The 18,300-nt window shown below is 35.1% G+C and overlaps 1 protein-coding gene across 1 annotated transcript in view; it reads right to left on the reverse strand.

Moving 5' to 3' along the window:
• Window positions 1-815: 815 nt before the first annotated feature.
• The window catches only part of dcma (decima), a 640,978-nt gene continuing 623,493 nt past the window's right edge, over window positions 816-18,300 (reverse strand). Inside the window, exon 5 of the mRNA XM_081749850.1 lies at window positions 816-1,055. Within this exon, the coding sequence (XP_081605976.1) occupies window positions 934-1,055 (122 nt within the window). The 3' untranslated portion in view covers window positions 816-933. The remainder of the gene's footprint in view (window positions 1,056-18,300) is intronic.

Here is an 18,300-nt window from a genome sequence, read left to right on the forward strand (position 1 = left end):
CCCCTTATTGTTATCATTCTCGGGCTCTTTATATTTCCTGTATCTCATGTTATTGATTGGCCACACCCGCCCAGTTCGTGTTCCTGGATCACCAGTTTCTTCCAAAATGCCAAAGGGCATAGGATCATCGTTTGTCAAGTAAGAATAAGCGAAGGGAACCGTATATGGGTAGTCTATTTTCTTTTTGTAGTTACAATGCCTCTACATTGCACAATACAATTCATTGCTATTCATTTCAGACAAGCTATAAAAATTAAATCACATTTTATTAGCTATTCTCTCAATATCACTTTCCAACACTTTTTATTTGTTGATATAAATTTATTAATCTTACAGTTAAATTACTTTACTAGCAACTTATTCCATATCTCTCACATGCTGTATACAATCATAGTTGTTTCTTTTGTTTGGTATATGTACATAATATAACAAAGAAGATAATAATCGTTATCTATTATAAAAGTGAATTGTCACACGTTAAAAGATAACGATTTACAGTACACTTTTACGTTGTTTGCTGTTTATTTAAAAAAAAACGAAAACGGTACACAGTTATTTCATTTCTTTGACTGTACAGTCAAAAATTTATAATCGACGCATATTATTATTATTATTATTAAGTATTAAGACGTAATGGAAGCTATATAACTATAAGATATTTATGATTGTCTCTGTGTTGATGTGAAGTACGCATATTCCTAATATTTTAGGAATATTTAGGAATAAAAATAGGTGCTAATGAATTCACACTCACAAAAGAACTAATTTAAATCACAATATCGCTTTAGCCAAAAAATTCTTCTTGAACAAGTAAAAGTGTTTGATATTATTTATTTGTTTTTAAGAAAAAAATATAATTAAGGTCAAAATAATGCTTTTTTGGTGTTATGTCTTCTGGAGTCGTATGATGATGAATATAACAATAAAAAACACTCACAAATAGTTGGGTTTGCAAAGACAGCAAAAAGATCCCATGTTTTTGTAAAAAGAATTCCTTCGTCGTTTCTTGGCCCATCGACTGAAGACATCCTCTCCTGTAAGGGCTAAATTTCGTCCTGTAAAAGAGAAAAGTTGAAATAAATCAATTTAATGAATTTTATAATAGGAAATTAAAAGAATAAAATTAACCTTCATAATCCGTTAAAGAAATCAATACACAATTTAATAAGTGATATCTGCATGTTGGTCTTGAAATTGAATTGTTATCATGACAATATGTAGTGTGGTGTTTCCTTAATAGATGTTGGTAGTCTCATGACTGTAACATGTGACCTATGACGTATAATAGTGAAACAAAATGGTCGATGCATGCTTGATATTTGAGGAACGAGAGTCCGGTTTAAAAAATGGCATTTCAAATTTGAAGATGGACTTTTATCTTTGAGGGACTTAAAGAATGTGTATCACTTATAACTGTTTACGCGAAGGGGCCATTGTGAAGAAATTATAGGCGCATATTCAGCAATTTCAAAAAACACACTAACTAATCTACGTTGCTCAAGCAACTGCTCGCCACTGTGATACGTATCTGACCGCTCACTGCAACCACTTTCGACATCTTCAGTAACTGTACTGATGCAACAAATTTGTGTTGTGTTTTATTGTAGTATGTATTAAACTTGAGATGTATAAAATTAAATCTCTTCGCTAAGATTGTTTCCATTTAAAAAATATATATTGAATGGCTCTAAGACAATGAATATAAAAAAGTGGAAAGTGAGACGGATAGTATAGGGCCCAGCAAAAATACCTCTCAAATTTGAAGAAGGCGCTGTGTAAGTTGCGGTGGAGATATGGCGGCAGAGGAGGTATCGATCAATAGCGATATGCGTGCCATTCTCAGTAGTCGCAATGGCATGGCGCGGTAAGCATCGTACGTTTGTTGTGGAGGAGTACATTCGTAATGGTGGTTCTGTGATTACTACTTAGGTGACATTTCCCATTCGATTTGGACTTGGCCGACATGATTCTGTTCCGGATAAAAAATATATATTCCAATTTGGGTATCATCCATTAGAGCAACAGACTCTGCACTGAGAAAAATCGCTTGGCCGGCCTTGAACTGTAACAACCGGAAAATCTGACAGATGTGAGAGTGTTCATCCTACAATCTCCTCTACAACAAACGCACGACGCTTACCGCATCGCGCCATTGCGACTACTGAATATGGCACGTATACTGCTATGGATCGATATCCGCCTCCGCCGCCATATCACCACAACTCACACAGCGCCCTCTCCAAATACGGGAGGAGGTCTTTTTGCTGAACCCTGTATATTTAAAACTATTGTATGAACTTAAATAAATTGTTTTCAAATCCCTTTATATAATGTGTAAATTTAAGTGTCTAACAATTATAAGATCATAAACCGCATACCTGAATTTCTGGTTATAAGCAAAAGGACATTAGTTTATTGAATGGCATTTCATAGATACTGCCTGGTTTACTTTCTTCATTTTTAGTATTTTTCATTGTCTTTACTCCTTAAAATTTATAAAAGTGGAGTTAAATCAGCCAAATGTATGACAAAACAATATAGTTTTATTTCATTAAAGTATATATATATATATATATATATATATATATATATATGACGGATGTGGTAGTTTCAAGGAATATAATATTGAAAGTTTGCAATATGATATAATGCAAGAAATATATGGTCAACAATTTTTAAGTTAAAACCTAACAAAAAATTTACTTATATCTAATTGCGTTTCTTACTTTTCTGTCACTACACTACTAGTTTCTTTTATATTTTTACTTTTCTTTCCAATCCTAAACAATCGAGGATTTGCTTTCACTATCAACTTGTACCACAGATGTAAATGCTTATTATGAAGACAGTTGTATTATCATAATCCATCAAAATATGGAAAAAGTCATTTCTGGCTCATGAGTAGAACTTCCTAATTTCAAATCGTTAATTATGTTCCTTTTTGCCTGCTAACTTTAAATCGATTTTAGTAATCAAAGATCACTAACTGGTTTCACAAATTGAAAGCTCTCCCTTGGATTTGCGTACAGTAAATTTAAAGTTGAGATCAAAAGCTTTTAAACTTTCTGGTTTTTAGTTTCACAATAAAACAATAGAAAAATGTGTGCTGCACTCAACATTAAATACGATGATATGATGTATATTTCTGAAATCAAAATTATTTACTTTTTTTTCATTTCAATGAACGTTACAAAACGTGACGACTAAAGTACATATTTCCTTCAGAACTTAGTTCAGGAAATTGAAGTTAATGAAAGCTTAATAACATATGAGTCGTTCATTTCCAAACGGCATCTTGTCCACGAAACCAAATATTCCAGAAATCTAAGGAAACGTCCTGGAGCGTAAATTTTTCACTAATATGTTTTTTTTTTCAGAATTATTGATCAGGAGCAAATAAATGTTTGCTTAAAATTTGAACAAACTCTATTTAATAATTTGAAGGAGATATTAAAAAGTAATTTGGACAAGACTCGTTTCGGAACTATTTAAAGGACAAGATACCTTTTGCAACCGTACGAAGCCATTTTGTCATGGAGATAAGGCGTTTCGGAGACGAAAGTGATATAATAATGTAATGTAATTATTTGTTTATTATAATGGATACAGGATAAAAGTGATAGCTATAAACAATTGTTATAGTAATGTCTGACATAGAACGACCTATAAATAAACAATGACTGGTTTGAAACATTCTTCAAAGCAGGTGATAATATTATTAAAAGTAAATGACAACTTCTCTTAAAACTTCACGAAACTATACTTTAAGAAAGATCGCCTGATCAAAGCTTGTTTGCATGGTAAACAACAGTTTCTAAAGATGATTATGTGTGTGAACCATCATCTCGTTGTACGTATGCTGTGTATCAAAATTACTCCATTCTTCTTCCGGCATAATGATTTACTGCTGCTTCTTCCTCTCTAAGGGTATCGTCACATTTGATATCCATATAGAATTTCAAGGAAGGAATATCCGTTCCTTAATGTAGTTGAAGCAGTAGTCTGATATTACCTGTCCTTACTTGGTTAGGATGTAAGATGCTGTCCTTAGAATCTGCCGTGTTATGAGAAAACAATACATTTTTAACTTACCGGAATCAACCTGTGACTTGTGAAGGAAAGTCGCTTTGAAATTGAAGCCGTTTGTGCTTGTAAAGATAAATTATTTTCCTCCGCCATTTTGGTTTGTTGGACGTGAACAAGAGCCAGTTTGTAACTGTATGACAACATTTTCCACATTTGAACATAATTTACACCGCTTATTGGATTTTTTTAAAACTATAAACCATATATCATACCAAAGCTATCAATATCATTGATCCAATGGTGCCAATATCTCAAAATCAAATTTTCTTGGATTGTTTGGAAATGGAGGACTCATATATTGTCAAGCAACAAGTATGAAATAAAGAATGAATGTACTGAACTTTATTTGTTACAAACAACAAATAATATTTCAAACAATCGACATTTTTTTATATAATTGCGACATATACAAATGTCTAAATCAACAATTGAATTTTGAAATTGAAAGAATTAAATTGTTGCAGAACGGCAAAACTTTAAAAGAATCATGAAACATATAACTGAACTGTCTTGCTTCTTTGTATATGTTTCTCAGGGTACTTAGTGGCAATATGGAACCTAAAGTATCTTGTATCTATTGTCAAAGCGCATTGCGCATTAATGTTAAAACATGGGTAATAGTGCCATAAAATTAGTTCTTGTTTAAGTTGTATCTCTATCTCGTCACTCCAGCTTGATAAGACATACTTATTACAGCGAACCTCACACTTGAACTTGAGCCTTCTCCTAAATCAGGTAATACGTATAGGTGATGTTTGAGATCATTTTTGATATTATTGAACAAACTTTAATGGGCCTTTCATTGGATTGTTTAGATTAATGAGGAATCCATTAAAATATAGGCTGCAGGGAAGCAAGATGGACACAAACTGATTTTCATATAGGCCTATTCTGTAAATTAAACCACGAGGAATACGAATCTGAAGGAATTTTAAAGATCCGACTTTCGGAACTCTAGATATCCGAACATAAAGTGACCAGGGATCCCACCTGATTTTCATGTTTTGTATATTAGATCACGAAGAATATGAATTTGAAGGAATTTTTTATTATCCGACTTCATTAACCTAATTTACTCCTGAAGATATTATTATTTGGGGGCCGCGGTAGCTCAGCGGTAGAGCGTTCATCTCTGGTGCTTAGTTTGATCCCAGTTTGCTCTCCCTAGTTTGATCCCAGCTCGCACCAAGTGAACTTTGTGGTGGACAAACACCGTCTGCATGGGTTTTCTCGGGGTTCTCCCGTTTCTTCGCCTCTGTACAATCTTAGAATGGATTGTTGTTCGCCGACTTCATGATCATATCCGAAGTTACAATCTTCTGCCTATACATCAAGCTGGTTGCCGGCCTCATTTCAGTACCCTAGATCAGTTATCCTGTCTTACGACGGCCGTTTATAACCAATATAACCGCGGTTTTTCTTATTGTCTAGTCACGTTTGATATTGAAAAAGTATTTGACAAAGTTTGTCATCTTGTGCTTACTTACAAACTACATTAATAAGGCACTTGCGGCAAATAAGGCCCACCTAAGAAAAAATGCTTCATTACGCAAATACTTATAACGTAATAGACATAAATTGATAGATATGCATTTTATTTGTCAATGTTTTGTCTATCTTATGGTATATTCACTTTAATTTAAACATTGAGCTAACTGTATGAAAAACTTATTGAAAGAGAAACATATAAAATGGCCTTATTACCCATACAGTAGGTAAATGAGGCTCACTATTTGCAAAGTAAAATTTTACGATCTGAAAGACACTGGAACTAAATTAACATCTAATATTTTTACAGCACTTTAAATACTAATAATAAAAGGACATTTAGTAACAATATGGATATGAAATAATAAGGATATAGGTAATTTTCCATGTGTTACGCAATCGTTAGTTAAGTTGTGGCAACTAACTGAATTTGAAAGAATAAACTTGGACATATAATAAACAAGTCACACTTGAAAACAGATTTCACAATAACTTCCAAAAATGTTTACACTTGGTAATACTTGTAGTAAACGAATTCCTCATCATCGGCGTCGACCAAGACAAAGCATTTGTCATATATCCATACGCCACACCGTTTACAGCTTCGCATGTCACCGATCCTTTTTCGCATAATGAACGATATTACGATACCTCGAACGCTCAGAACCGCACCAAAATGTGCTTAGAATATACCCAAAAACAGTGGTATGAGCCATTCCCATGCATTATAATTAGAGATTTAGATTATGAAAGACACCAATGTAGAACTCGAATCTGCGTACTCGAATCTGGGTGAACAACTAGGTGCGAACATGATAGACCGCCCTACTACAGAGGCTGGCATTGGTCAAGAAAGAATAGCAAACTAACATACATTCAAGTTGCCAGTTTCTAAGTATTTAACAATGTATATACATGTTTTGTGGGGTAATGATGGCCAGTAGATTTTCGGTGGGCCTTATTTACCGACCTGTACTCGTCAATTTATAAATCATTATTTACAAACATGTTTCGGACTAAAACGAAGTTACTACTATCCCAAATATTAAGCACTATGATCATCACAAATATACAAGATATTTGCTTCAGCTTTATTCTACACACAAAAGATGAATTTATCTTGCCTCCTTAAATTATATCAACAAATGGAAACTGGCTTCTCGATGATTTAATATTGCCAGCGTGCCATCTAATCAGGGACAGGAAGACGAGCTCTCGTAAGCAGGCATTGTGTGAGTAAACGCTACTTGCGACATTGCCAGATTTCCCCGAAATATCTTGTATATAGGAAATTTTGCACTGGGCCTCATTTCCATCCGGGCCTTATTTGCCGCAAGGACCTTATATATTAGCTATTTCCTATATACACTTGATCAATTCCTTCTTAACAGAACGTCTGGCATATACATCCTCATCCTATCGTTTTACACCCTTGAGTTCCTCAAGGTTCGTCTTTGTCGTCTCTCTCTTCGTGGTCTAATTTAAAAAATATATGAAAATCAGTTTGGGTCCAGTTTGCTTCCCTGCAGCCAAAATATAGAATATACGAAAATTCCGAAAATAAATTCTTTCGAGAATATACTTTGTGCGTATTTAATTAATGTGTTTGTTTCCAGTATCCTTTGTTTATTTTGCTTCAAAAGCATTCTTAGTTTCTAAATGTGAATTTACATATTCGTCGCGAAGGTATCGATAAGCATTTAATTTTAAACTTGAACTTCTACAGTTTAATGTTACTTCAAGGAATTCGTTAAATAAATCTTTAAATGAAACTCGGAACTCTATTTGGTTGTTTTACTTAGGTGCTGTGCATTGGTGTTTTTCATGACATCAATGTCGTTCATGGTGAACATACAGAGAAACTTGCATACGGAGGAAACATTACAGTCGTAGACAGCGCTGAAAAGAGAATTTATTGAGCAATATAATTTAACTAGGATTTAATATTAACTACAAAGTATTTTATAGTCGTACATTATATTATCCATATCAAAACATATGTAACTTTAATTTATGAATTTTAAAATAAAATTTTACACAATTTCTCATCATTATTGTTGTAAAGTGAGTAAGACAGACAGTAAATGGAAGTCGAACATCTTACATTGTAGAAAGTACGAGCGATATTCAGAAAGTTCGTGGACTGAGATCACAATTCGGAGTCCGAGTCAATAGGAGGGTATGTATGGATTTTCTTTGGAAATAGCGTTCTTCACACTCTATATACTTTTTCAAGCGGTACAGTAATTTTCGAAGCACACATAGTGAAGACAATTTCCTGAGGATTAGTGTAACATAGTGGATGCGGTTGCTTCCATGTCCTGGTCATAATGAACTTCTTTCGGTTAAGTCCTTCTTAAGTGTTGTAAAAGTCCAGAATGCCGAAGTGCAAGGTAGTCTAGAGACTGTCCACCTAATATTTGCAAACTTACCATAGCTTGGCAAATGCAATTCATTTTTGTTGGCAAATTGCTCACTTTTAATGCACTTGCAAAACAATAGCACAATAATCTCTATTTTCACTTTGATTACGTAGTACTCAGTGCTGCAGTACTGTTCATTAAGTTCTTTTGGAACCAGAAACCCATTTTGTTTGGAAGCGGTGAGTCACTGTGTTTCCAAACTTCGGACTACTGCTTTCATTCGGGATCATAATGTCTGATCTAGGACTTGTCAGTGGTGACTATTATTTTGAAGAATTGAGGATATTGTTCCACTCGTTGAAGTAATGCCTGGCAACATTGACGCAACAAATCTTCCGCTCTTCACTCACTCGTCAGTGAACGCGACATTCATCTCGCAAAAACACGAGAAACTTTCATATGTTCCTTAATAATTTCGCGACATCTTGCTACATCAATATTTTGCTTAGTTGTCAATTCTTGAATCGATAAACGTTTGACTTCCTTCAATACTGTTACTAATTTTACAATATTCTCATTGCTTGCTGATGGAGAATGCGGTAGCTCAATGGCACAACGTTTACCTCTGGTACGTACAGTCCCTGTTTGTGTCCCCGATCAAGTAAATTTGTGCTGGACAACATCGTGTCTGTGAGATTTCTCGGGGGTACTGCCCTTTTCTTACATTACCTCATTCCACCATTTCTTTCATCATTATTCGCTTGCCTTACTGATTTATTTCCTTTAGCCTAAAGGCCATAGTCCCCGTTGAGTATTAAACTGAAATATTTCATTTCATTTTCTTTCTTCGCCAACTTCTCACCTCATCCTACACATTCCGTTGGCCTTTCTTAAAATTCTTCTACCGCTTGAATACGGTCGATCTACCAGTTGTTTCTCCACCGTATGCTTGTTTAATTATCTCAAACGTTCCGGTCATTTTTGCGTGACATCATATATTCGATATCGGCCTTTTGTCTGGTAATTAACGGTAGATCATTCTTATCGTCCATTGTAACACACTACAGTTTGACATTCATAGCGAGCAAACAAAGGAAACTGCGTATGTGTATACTTAATTAACAAAGCACGCAACACATTATTTTCTCGTGCAACGAGTGCAGACTAACTTACTTAGAATTTGTGCTGCAGGTTCATGAACTCTCGGAACATATCTTGTATAATTTTAATACTTGAATAGTAGTATTAATTGATTTTTATTTATGTTCTTTGACACCAGTGAGGCTATAGGACGATACCTAAGTTTAGAGTTGAGTCTGAACCATTGGGTGCTTTCTTGGGAAAAATCTTGCACCGAGACAAGTGCGCTAGCCACTTGACCAATAAGGAAGGGTTATATTGAGCAAAGGAACTAGTAACTGTTGATAGATTCATTAAACTAGAGTGAAATGGAAAGACGATAAATCCTTTGAAATTACTATATAGACCATTCGGAAAACGACCATTAGGAAGACCTATGCGCAGATGGGAGGATAATATTAAGATGGATCTCGCAGAGATAGGAATACAAAGTAGAAACTGGATCCAATTGGCTAAGGATAGAAGTCAGTGGAGAGCTTTTGTGAACGCGGCATTGAACCTTCGGGTTCCATAGGCCATAGGGTTGGTTAGTTAGTTAGTTATTACTACATAGAAATGAATTTTCGGGTGACACTTTTCAATGGCAATATAAATCAAGCACATTGGGAATGGGTTAACTTTTGGATTAATACCATTGTATCAGAGTACAGATTTGTACAAAACAATGCTCTATTTATTGCAAATATGATCACCTTAGGAACTTGATTAATGCAACTTTGTGTACTGTTTAAAATATATGATTGAAAATTTTTCTAATCTTATGCAATACATGAATTTTTAAAAAGATGTAATACATAAGAAGCATTCAATCGGCACAGATGAAACTAAAATGTTGGGATATAAAATGCCAAGAATCAAATTTGCATTGGAAGAGAGAATTGAAATTTTCAAAAGAAAACAAATGTACAATGGACTACTTCTCTAATTACTAATTTTCTCTTATTCATTAAGATTAATTTTATCTTTATATTCTTTGGAAATTTCTCCTCAAAACTATATTTGAACATTGAAATTTTATTTTAATATTTATTAGTCCATTCTTTGTCATGTATTCATATAGTTATCTTTTAGAACGAATAATAACACATATTTCATTATCTGGAAAATAAGACCTATATACATACTTTAACCTTTGCTTCAGCATGGCTTTAGAAAGCACTTTTGTGGATGAATTATGTTACCCACAAGAAAAGAAGTTCTCGTTTCTTCTTGGAAACGACAGAAGTACGTTTTCTAAATTCGAGACAAAACGAAATCAAGACTATTCTCGTCTGGTTTTTGGGATGCGAATCAAGACGAAACGAGAAATTTCATGATTCTCGTGGACAAAACTATCTCACCTAATTCTTAGATTCCAAACACTGATTTAGGATTAGAAATGGGATTTCTAGGCTTTTGGCATCTATGCCAATGTTAGGCCGTCATCTATGAGGGACGACGTCCATCGCCGATCACACTATCCGAGGAAAGGGAAGGGAGGAAGCAGTCTGCAACATGTATGTTAGGTACTATTGCGACATTTTTCTGGTGTGAATGAGGAAAACCCAGGAAAACCTCACTCAGAATGACTGACCTGGAAAAGCTTTTACACTTTTTTCCACCGAGTGTTTCCACCGGGAATCGAACCCGGCACCAAAGACGAGAGCGTTAGCGACTACGCTACATAAGGTCACACAAAAGACTGATTTAATGATATTATACGCTTTATAGTATAAAAAGTATAAACAGCTTAAGTGATTATACGAACGCAATGAAGAACATCTATCATTATTTAAAGATAAGTAAGTCATTACACAATATACTCTGCAATAATAAATATGGTTGAAATGTTAATTCACAAAATTCGTGCAACTGTCGTGATCCGGAAGAATTCTGGTAGTTTCGAGGTGAAATTAAGGAAGAAAAAGAAAACAAGGCATATATATATATATATATATATATATATATATATATATATATATATATATATATATATATATATATATATATATATATTACATAAATTTACGAAAAGAGATTAGAAAAAAATCCGAGAATTAAGTCGAGATGAGAAATGACTCCTAGAAAATTAACGAGGCGAGACGAGAAATAACGTTTTATCATCTCACCTCCTGTCTTATTGTCGACAACACAAAGTATGAAATATTAAATTTCCATGTTGTCTATTACTGCAAACTACACTGACAATGTCACTGAGGATGTCACCGTCGACCGTGCTAGAAGAAGAAAAAACTTTATAGTTGCTCAAGCTCAAGCTCAAACTCAAAAAACTCATTGCTGTTTGGCAGGTATTTGAAATGCTTAGTTGCCACACATCAACAAGTGTGTTACAGTGATTTGTGAATGGTGTGGCGTTTTGCTGTGTTTCGTGACGTATTGTAACTCTGAACTTAACCGTGGCGTGGCAACAACGTGTTGCAGACAGATCCATCTTTTTGGCGGGAAGCGTGCCAAGTAAAAACAAACGTACTCTAGTAAACCAATGATCCAGAGTTAAACTTCCCATTTTACATCAACAGATACGCTATTGTATATACGAAGAAACATTGGATAGTTGTATACATCTATACAAGTAAAGATCAATGTAACGATGTTTAGTAGCCACTCTTCCCAGGCCGCTGCACCAAATTTCAATGTTTTTAATACACGAGTGCACTCTGGACTAACTCAGTTTCTTTTAGCTCACTTTCTACAAGTAAGTAGTAGAGGGGAGGAGATGACATGATAATATGTAAAAATAATAGAAAACAAATTATATTAGTGTTCAATCCATTGTTTTCGAGGTCTGTGAAGTGGCCCCGCGTAGCGTAATCGCTAACGCTCTCGCCTTCGGTGCGAGCGGTCCCGGGTTCTATTCCCGGTGGGGCCATTCGGTCGAAAAAGTGTAAAACGCTTTTTCAGGCCAGCCACCCTGAATGAGGTTTTCCTGGGTTTTCCTCATTCACACCAGGCAAATGTCGGGGTGGTACCTAACTTATAGGTCCCAGGCCGCTTCCTTCCTTCCCTTTCCCCGGATTGTGTGCTCGTCGAGGGACGTCATCCCCCCAAAACGTGAAGGGCTAAATGGCCTTAGATGCCGAAAGCCCATAAATCTATCGAGGTCTGTGAGATGAAACTTCCCGATGCTATTCAAATCAAAAGTTCATTCCCATCAATATGGCAAGAGGAATGGTAATGGAAAGGGGATGACTTCGATATTAGTGTCCAACCCACAAATTTCGGTGTCTAAGATGATTAGCAACACTGCCGTTTAAGTCCAAATTTCTTCCTCATTGGTTTGATGGTTCAAGTGTGAAGTGGGAGTAGCTCAAAGTGATCGAATATGACCAATATTAGTGTTCAACTTATAGTTTTCGGGACTCACTAAGATGAATACTGACACTCCCGATGCCGTTTAAGCTTAAATTCATCCCCCATGCGTATCCTAAGAGGGGCAGGGGTTCAAATACTTTCCATAGACCTATTCTACCAGTGCAAGGAACGAGCATTTTAGCTAATTGCATTTGTTGTATGATTGCATTGTCCAGAAAATACGTAAATATTGACGTGAGCCACCTGAAGTAGTCCTAATTCCAAAGTCAGAAAGCCAGAATCTCTTAAATCTTTCTGTACGCAGTTATTAATGCGAGCAGCAGTATTACGCGTCATTTTATTTGCATAATTATCCCCTTCGGGATCCTATGGTACAATTTGTACCATACGCATTTTTCATGGTACATTGCGTTATTTCTCTTCTATTTGAGCTTTTTCGTCCGTTTTTTTTTTTTTTTTGTTTTCCAAGTCCAGAGGCCTTGTAAAATACATTACGTATGGTTTCAGACCGTCCTGCTTCCTGACATTGGAGGTGATGACGTCATAAGTCAAAAATTTCTTTTCTCATTTTCTAAGCGTATGTTCAATATTTTTTGGCGGGCTTATTTTTCTACGTAGAAGATTGAAATTTTGCACTAACATTCAGTCCACCGAGTAGTATTTACCAGATTTTTTGTTCCGATGTAAGTGATAAAACAGGGGGGAACCAGAGGGGCAAAGGGGTGAAAAAGGGATATTTTTACCCCCAAAATCCCGTTTTTCGTCATTTTCCCGCCTCACATACATGATGGGGACACTTGAGTCATACCGTTTAAAAGGCAGTTCCATTCTGAAGAGAATGACGGTCGAATCATTGTCCTAGGGTAATTAGGGACGTCTCAGGGATTTTTTTGAAAAATATACTTCTATATAGGGAAAAATGGGACATGGTGGGTATATTTTTTTGGGCGGGCTTACTTTTGCACCTAGAAGATTGAAATTGTGCACAAACATTCAGTCTACCTAGTAGTATTTATCAGATTTTTCAGATCTCTGCATTAAAACAGAGGGGGTCCAGAGGGGGAAAAAACTGAAAAAAGGGATTTTTAGACCAAACAATCCCGTTTTCTGGATTTTCCCGCCTCACATACATGATGGAGACACGTGAGTCATACCGTCTGAAAGGCAGTTCCATTCTGAAGAGAATGACGGTCGAATTATTATTCTAGGGTAATTAGGGACGTCTCAGTGATTTTTTTTTCAAAATATACTTCTGTATAGGGTAACATGGGGAAATTTCTGATTTTTTTCTGGCGGGTCTATTTTTGCACCTAGAAGATTGAAATTGTGCACAAACATTCAGTCCACCAAGTGGTATTTAACGGATTTTTTTCAGATTTCTGCGTTAAAACAGGGGGGTCCAGAGGGGCTAAAAGTTGAAAAAAGGGATTTTTAGATCAATAAATCCCTTTTTTCTGGAATTTCCCGGCTTAGATACATGATGGAGACATGTGAATGGAACCGCCTGAAAGGCAGTTCTATTCAGAAGAGAATATGGGCGACACATGACCCTAGGGTAATTAGGGATGTCTCAGGATTTTTTTTTCCCTGAGATCATAGTGTTTTGTGGTAATTTGGGGCATTGTGGGAAATTTTGATAAAATTTCTCCCTCCCTTACTATTCAAGATAGAAACTTGAAATTTGGCACACACGTTCAGTATACCAAGTACTATTTCTCAGTTTTTTTTAAATGGCTACGTTCACACAGGGGGGGGTCCAGGGGGGACCAAAGTTCGAGAAAAAAATTTTTCCCTCCGAAACTTTCACTTTGACATTTTTTCCCCGCTTCTGGTATATGGTATGAGCATGCAGGTGGTACCATTTGAAAGCCAGCTCTATTCTGAAGAGAATGAGGTATGAACCATGATTCTAGGATAAATAGTGACGATACAGTAGCTGCTTGACTGAAAGTCTAAAAAATAGCCCAAAAAGCCAGGATCCGGAAAGGTTATAGATTCAATTTTCCGAAGTAGATTTCCGGGGTTAATTAAGTAAAGCCAAAGTCGAGTCCTGCAGCCACTCGCTTGTACTTCTCCCGCAAATTCGATGGTAAGGTCACAAGCGTCTAAGTTGAAGCAGGGTGTCATTCGGCCACTCTCGAAGAAATTCGTGAAGTCTCCGCGAGATTGCATCAACTCGATCCTGGTCCCCACCAAAACTTCGTTTTGGAAATAATTGCATGCATCTGAGTTATCAAAATTTACCAAATTCTTGAGATCAAATGTTGTCAAACCCGAGTTAGGCATTTGACAAATATGATAGCTATACAGTATTGTTGATAAGCAAAATTTTACAGGAATCAGAAAACAATTTCATGATTACATTTAAATAGCTGTAAAAATGTAATTAACACAAATAAAAAGACTTACGTATACAAATATTTTGAACATGTCATTAAGGATCATTATCGTAAATAATATAATTTTTTCAGGTCTTCAAGATGGTGTCTTCAGAAGGATATTTGCTGCTAGGAAATGACTATATGATCGTCGTTGGACTATATGATCAGGTAAGTATCCTTAAGTAGACTTAGACAGATAGGATTAATAGCAAATATTCAGCTAGCTGAATAGGTAAGTGTTCCTCGTATAATTCATTAGTTGTAAAGTTAAAAACATGTCTTCCTCCCATTATTACTTCCTCGTCATAAATAAATAACTTTCATATTCCTTATTTCCTTAACAAAATAATTATGGTGTAACCTTCCTTTCTTATGCGACTTCCTAAGATACGTTTCCATTCCTGATATAAAAAAGTTCGCTACTTACGTTGAATTATCTGATAAGGTGAGTCAACATACGGAATTCTGAATTTCCCTTGACCACATTGTTACTTGAAAGTGATTTCAGATTTATGACATAGTGGTTAGTTTGTGTTGCTCGGAGAGATCCTGAGTAAACAGATAGAAATGTAGTGTCAAAACGAAAATATTACTTGTGAATGGACTTAAACGATTGTAATGGACCCGTTTAGTCTCCATTACAGTATAGAATTATTTTTCTTTGTATGTGCCCTTATTGTTTACATTTACCATTTGCAAGGGCATATTAGTTATTGTTAATATTGCATTCATGCCATTATTTCTGTTATTTTGTTATATAAGTTAATGTTGGGTTATAATTAATCTGCGCCACCGGTGTATTGGCGTTAATGGCCGAGAAATTATAGCCAGTTATCTTCTTTTTCCTCTGTTAAATTAAGATTTCTGTTTGGTTTTACAATTAGTGGATATAACATAAATAAAAAAAGGTTCTTATAAAATAGAGGATCTGCTCTTACAACAAAAACTTGAAGCTATACGTCACAGTTTCATCACCCCTACTCTGCCCACTCCGTCCAATAAGATCGCAATGTTTTGAGCCAACAATCATGGCGGAGACGAAAGTAGCCAATCAGACGATGGCGAAAACGAGAGTAGCCAATCAGACTTGCCGATGCTCGGTTGTCTTTTAGCTTCATTAATGTAATAGGATGAAGATACATATAGGCAGATCCCCTATTTTATAAGATCTTGTAAATAACTTTATATATAGGTAGTAGTGTTGATCAAGAGAAGAAAACATTAATTTGTCGTAGTGGTTTAATCCGTAACTGGATTGTCTTCTCTCCTGTTTATATATATATATATATATATATATATATATATATATATATATATATATATATATATATATATATATATATTACATATTTCACATCAGGAAGAATAAGATATATTACTAAATTCATCACAAAAGAGCCAACAGATGCCTGTACATATCCAAGAACATATCTAATTTTTAATAGGTTATTACATACCATGTATTTCATACCAAATGATTTACTTGTCTCCTCTAACAAAATGATCACCCTTTTGTTTTTATACGACGAAGCTAATGTAGTTAATGTATTAATGATGATATGATGATTTTAATTGAATTAAATAGTCACGTATGTAATGGATACGATGAAGTATATTAAATAAATGTTAATTATGTACAATGATGGATGATTCATATCTGAAAGATGAGTGCTAATTACATAACTTGGATAAGTAACGATATGCATGTGGATATTGTACGTTATTGTAATTGTACTGGCTTAAGTGTATAGAACTCATGTGATGAACCGACAACTGTTTGTGCGCTATATGCAGCAAGGATAATAAAATTGACCAACACTTAAAAGCTGCATTTGATTTCATTGTCATCTTACTTATCATATTGCGTACTCTTTCCTGATGTATTTTACTCAATTCCTATGTCCTGTTTCCTTCCTTGTTTGCCTACTCTACGTTCGCAACGTACCAGCACTCAAACGTCCGGGTGGCGAGCACCAAACTAGTGTAAATTACTCTTGTAGTAACCCTTACTTCTTTAGTCTGGACTATTTTAGTAAATTACTTCCGTAGTAATATACTCTATTAGTAACTGTTGGAGAGCTCAATTTCTATTTACTTCTTTAGTTGTAACTAAAGTAGTAACGCCTTTTTACTAAAGAAGTAAGCCATTTCTGCCCACTGCTGGCACGTACATTTCGTTTCCTATTGGGAGCTGAAGCTTATCCGAAGAAGTGCCCATGAAAAAAGGCAGAGAACAATCGGTTGTAGTGAAGAACAGCAAGTTGTTGGAAAAAGGAAACGAGCTTCATTCGTTAAAAATGCGTTTAATACAAGAGGAATATAGTACAAAACTGTTGTTAATTGAAAGACAAAGAGACATCGTGGAAGACCATAACCTTAAAATGGAAGTTATGAATAAGAACGAATTCATGAACGAAACGGAGCAGACTTTAGGTTCCGATTCTTCAGGCAATGTGCTCCATGTGAAATTTATGTTTTTTATAAGTGAATGTGAATATATTTTATATGTATGAAACATATTCTGTTTGCTTGATATATTTTCGAATGGTTAATATGTTCTTGTTTTTCACATGACATAATATTTGTGTTTAAGCATCAGTACATTTAATTTTTCTAATTACCACGTTCTAATATTTATTTGTATCATCAAAGTTATAAAAGTAGACATTTTATTTTTCTTAGAAATAACCAAAACATCTTTATTGTATAACTCTGTGTACTGAAGAAAGAAATAAAATGAAAATCTTAATCCCTTAATTGCAAAATAAAGAAGACAGAAAGAAAAGAAAGAAAAAGAGAGAAACATAACTAAAATTATACATAAATAAAATGGGTAACATTTCACTGCAGTAGTGACGATCCAGTGCCTTATTTATGTATAATTAAGAAAGAAAAGTATTTATACTAATTTATTATTTTACTAGCAAATTAGGTATAATTTTTCTGACAGCTTGTCCTGCAGCATCTGCTTCTGGCTGAAATGTATATTGGTTCATGCCATTCACATCCACAACACCAGTGTTTCTTCTCGACATGTTTTTGTTTGGGGGTTTGCCCCTTGGAAGCTCTGACAGTTTTCTCCGGGAGAAGACGAAAATAATATAATAATAAATAATATAATAATAAATAGAATAGTACAATGTAAAAATAATATGATCCCCTTCGAATACTAGTGTTCCCTCCGGAATATTTTTTCTGAAAGAAACACTGCACAGCATCAGGGTGAAACACACCTACTTCTGTTCCAAAGTTGTGCAGAAATGCAGTATCCTCAATAACATTCCCACACATGTTTTGTTTATATCTGATTGTTTTAGTGAGAATTTGTAAACGGTTCTTCCAAACACCGAATGTACGTTCTATTACACATCTTGTAACAACATGGGTTTTATTGTAGCGCCCTACGGCTCCTGTCTGAGGTCGAAACATAGTGGATATGCTCCCTCCAAACATTTTATGACTCCTATCTCCAACAAGCAACCCATTATATTGTTCATTTTCCAATTCTGGAGGAATTCTACTATTGTCTC

This window comes from Thermobia domestica, chromosome 2, assembly GCF_964235325.1.
Source record: "Thermobia domestica chromosome 2, izTheDome1.hap1.1, whole genome shotgun sequence".
NCBI classification, from domain to species: Eukaryota; Metazoa; Arthropoda; class Insecta; order Zygentoma; family Lepismatidae; genus Thermobia; species Thermobia domestica.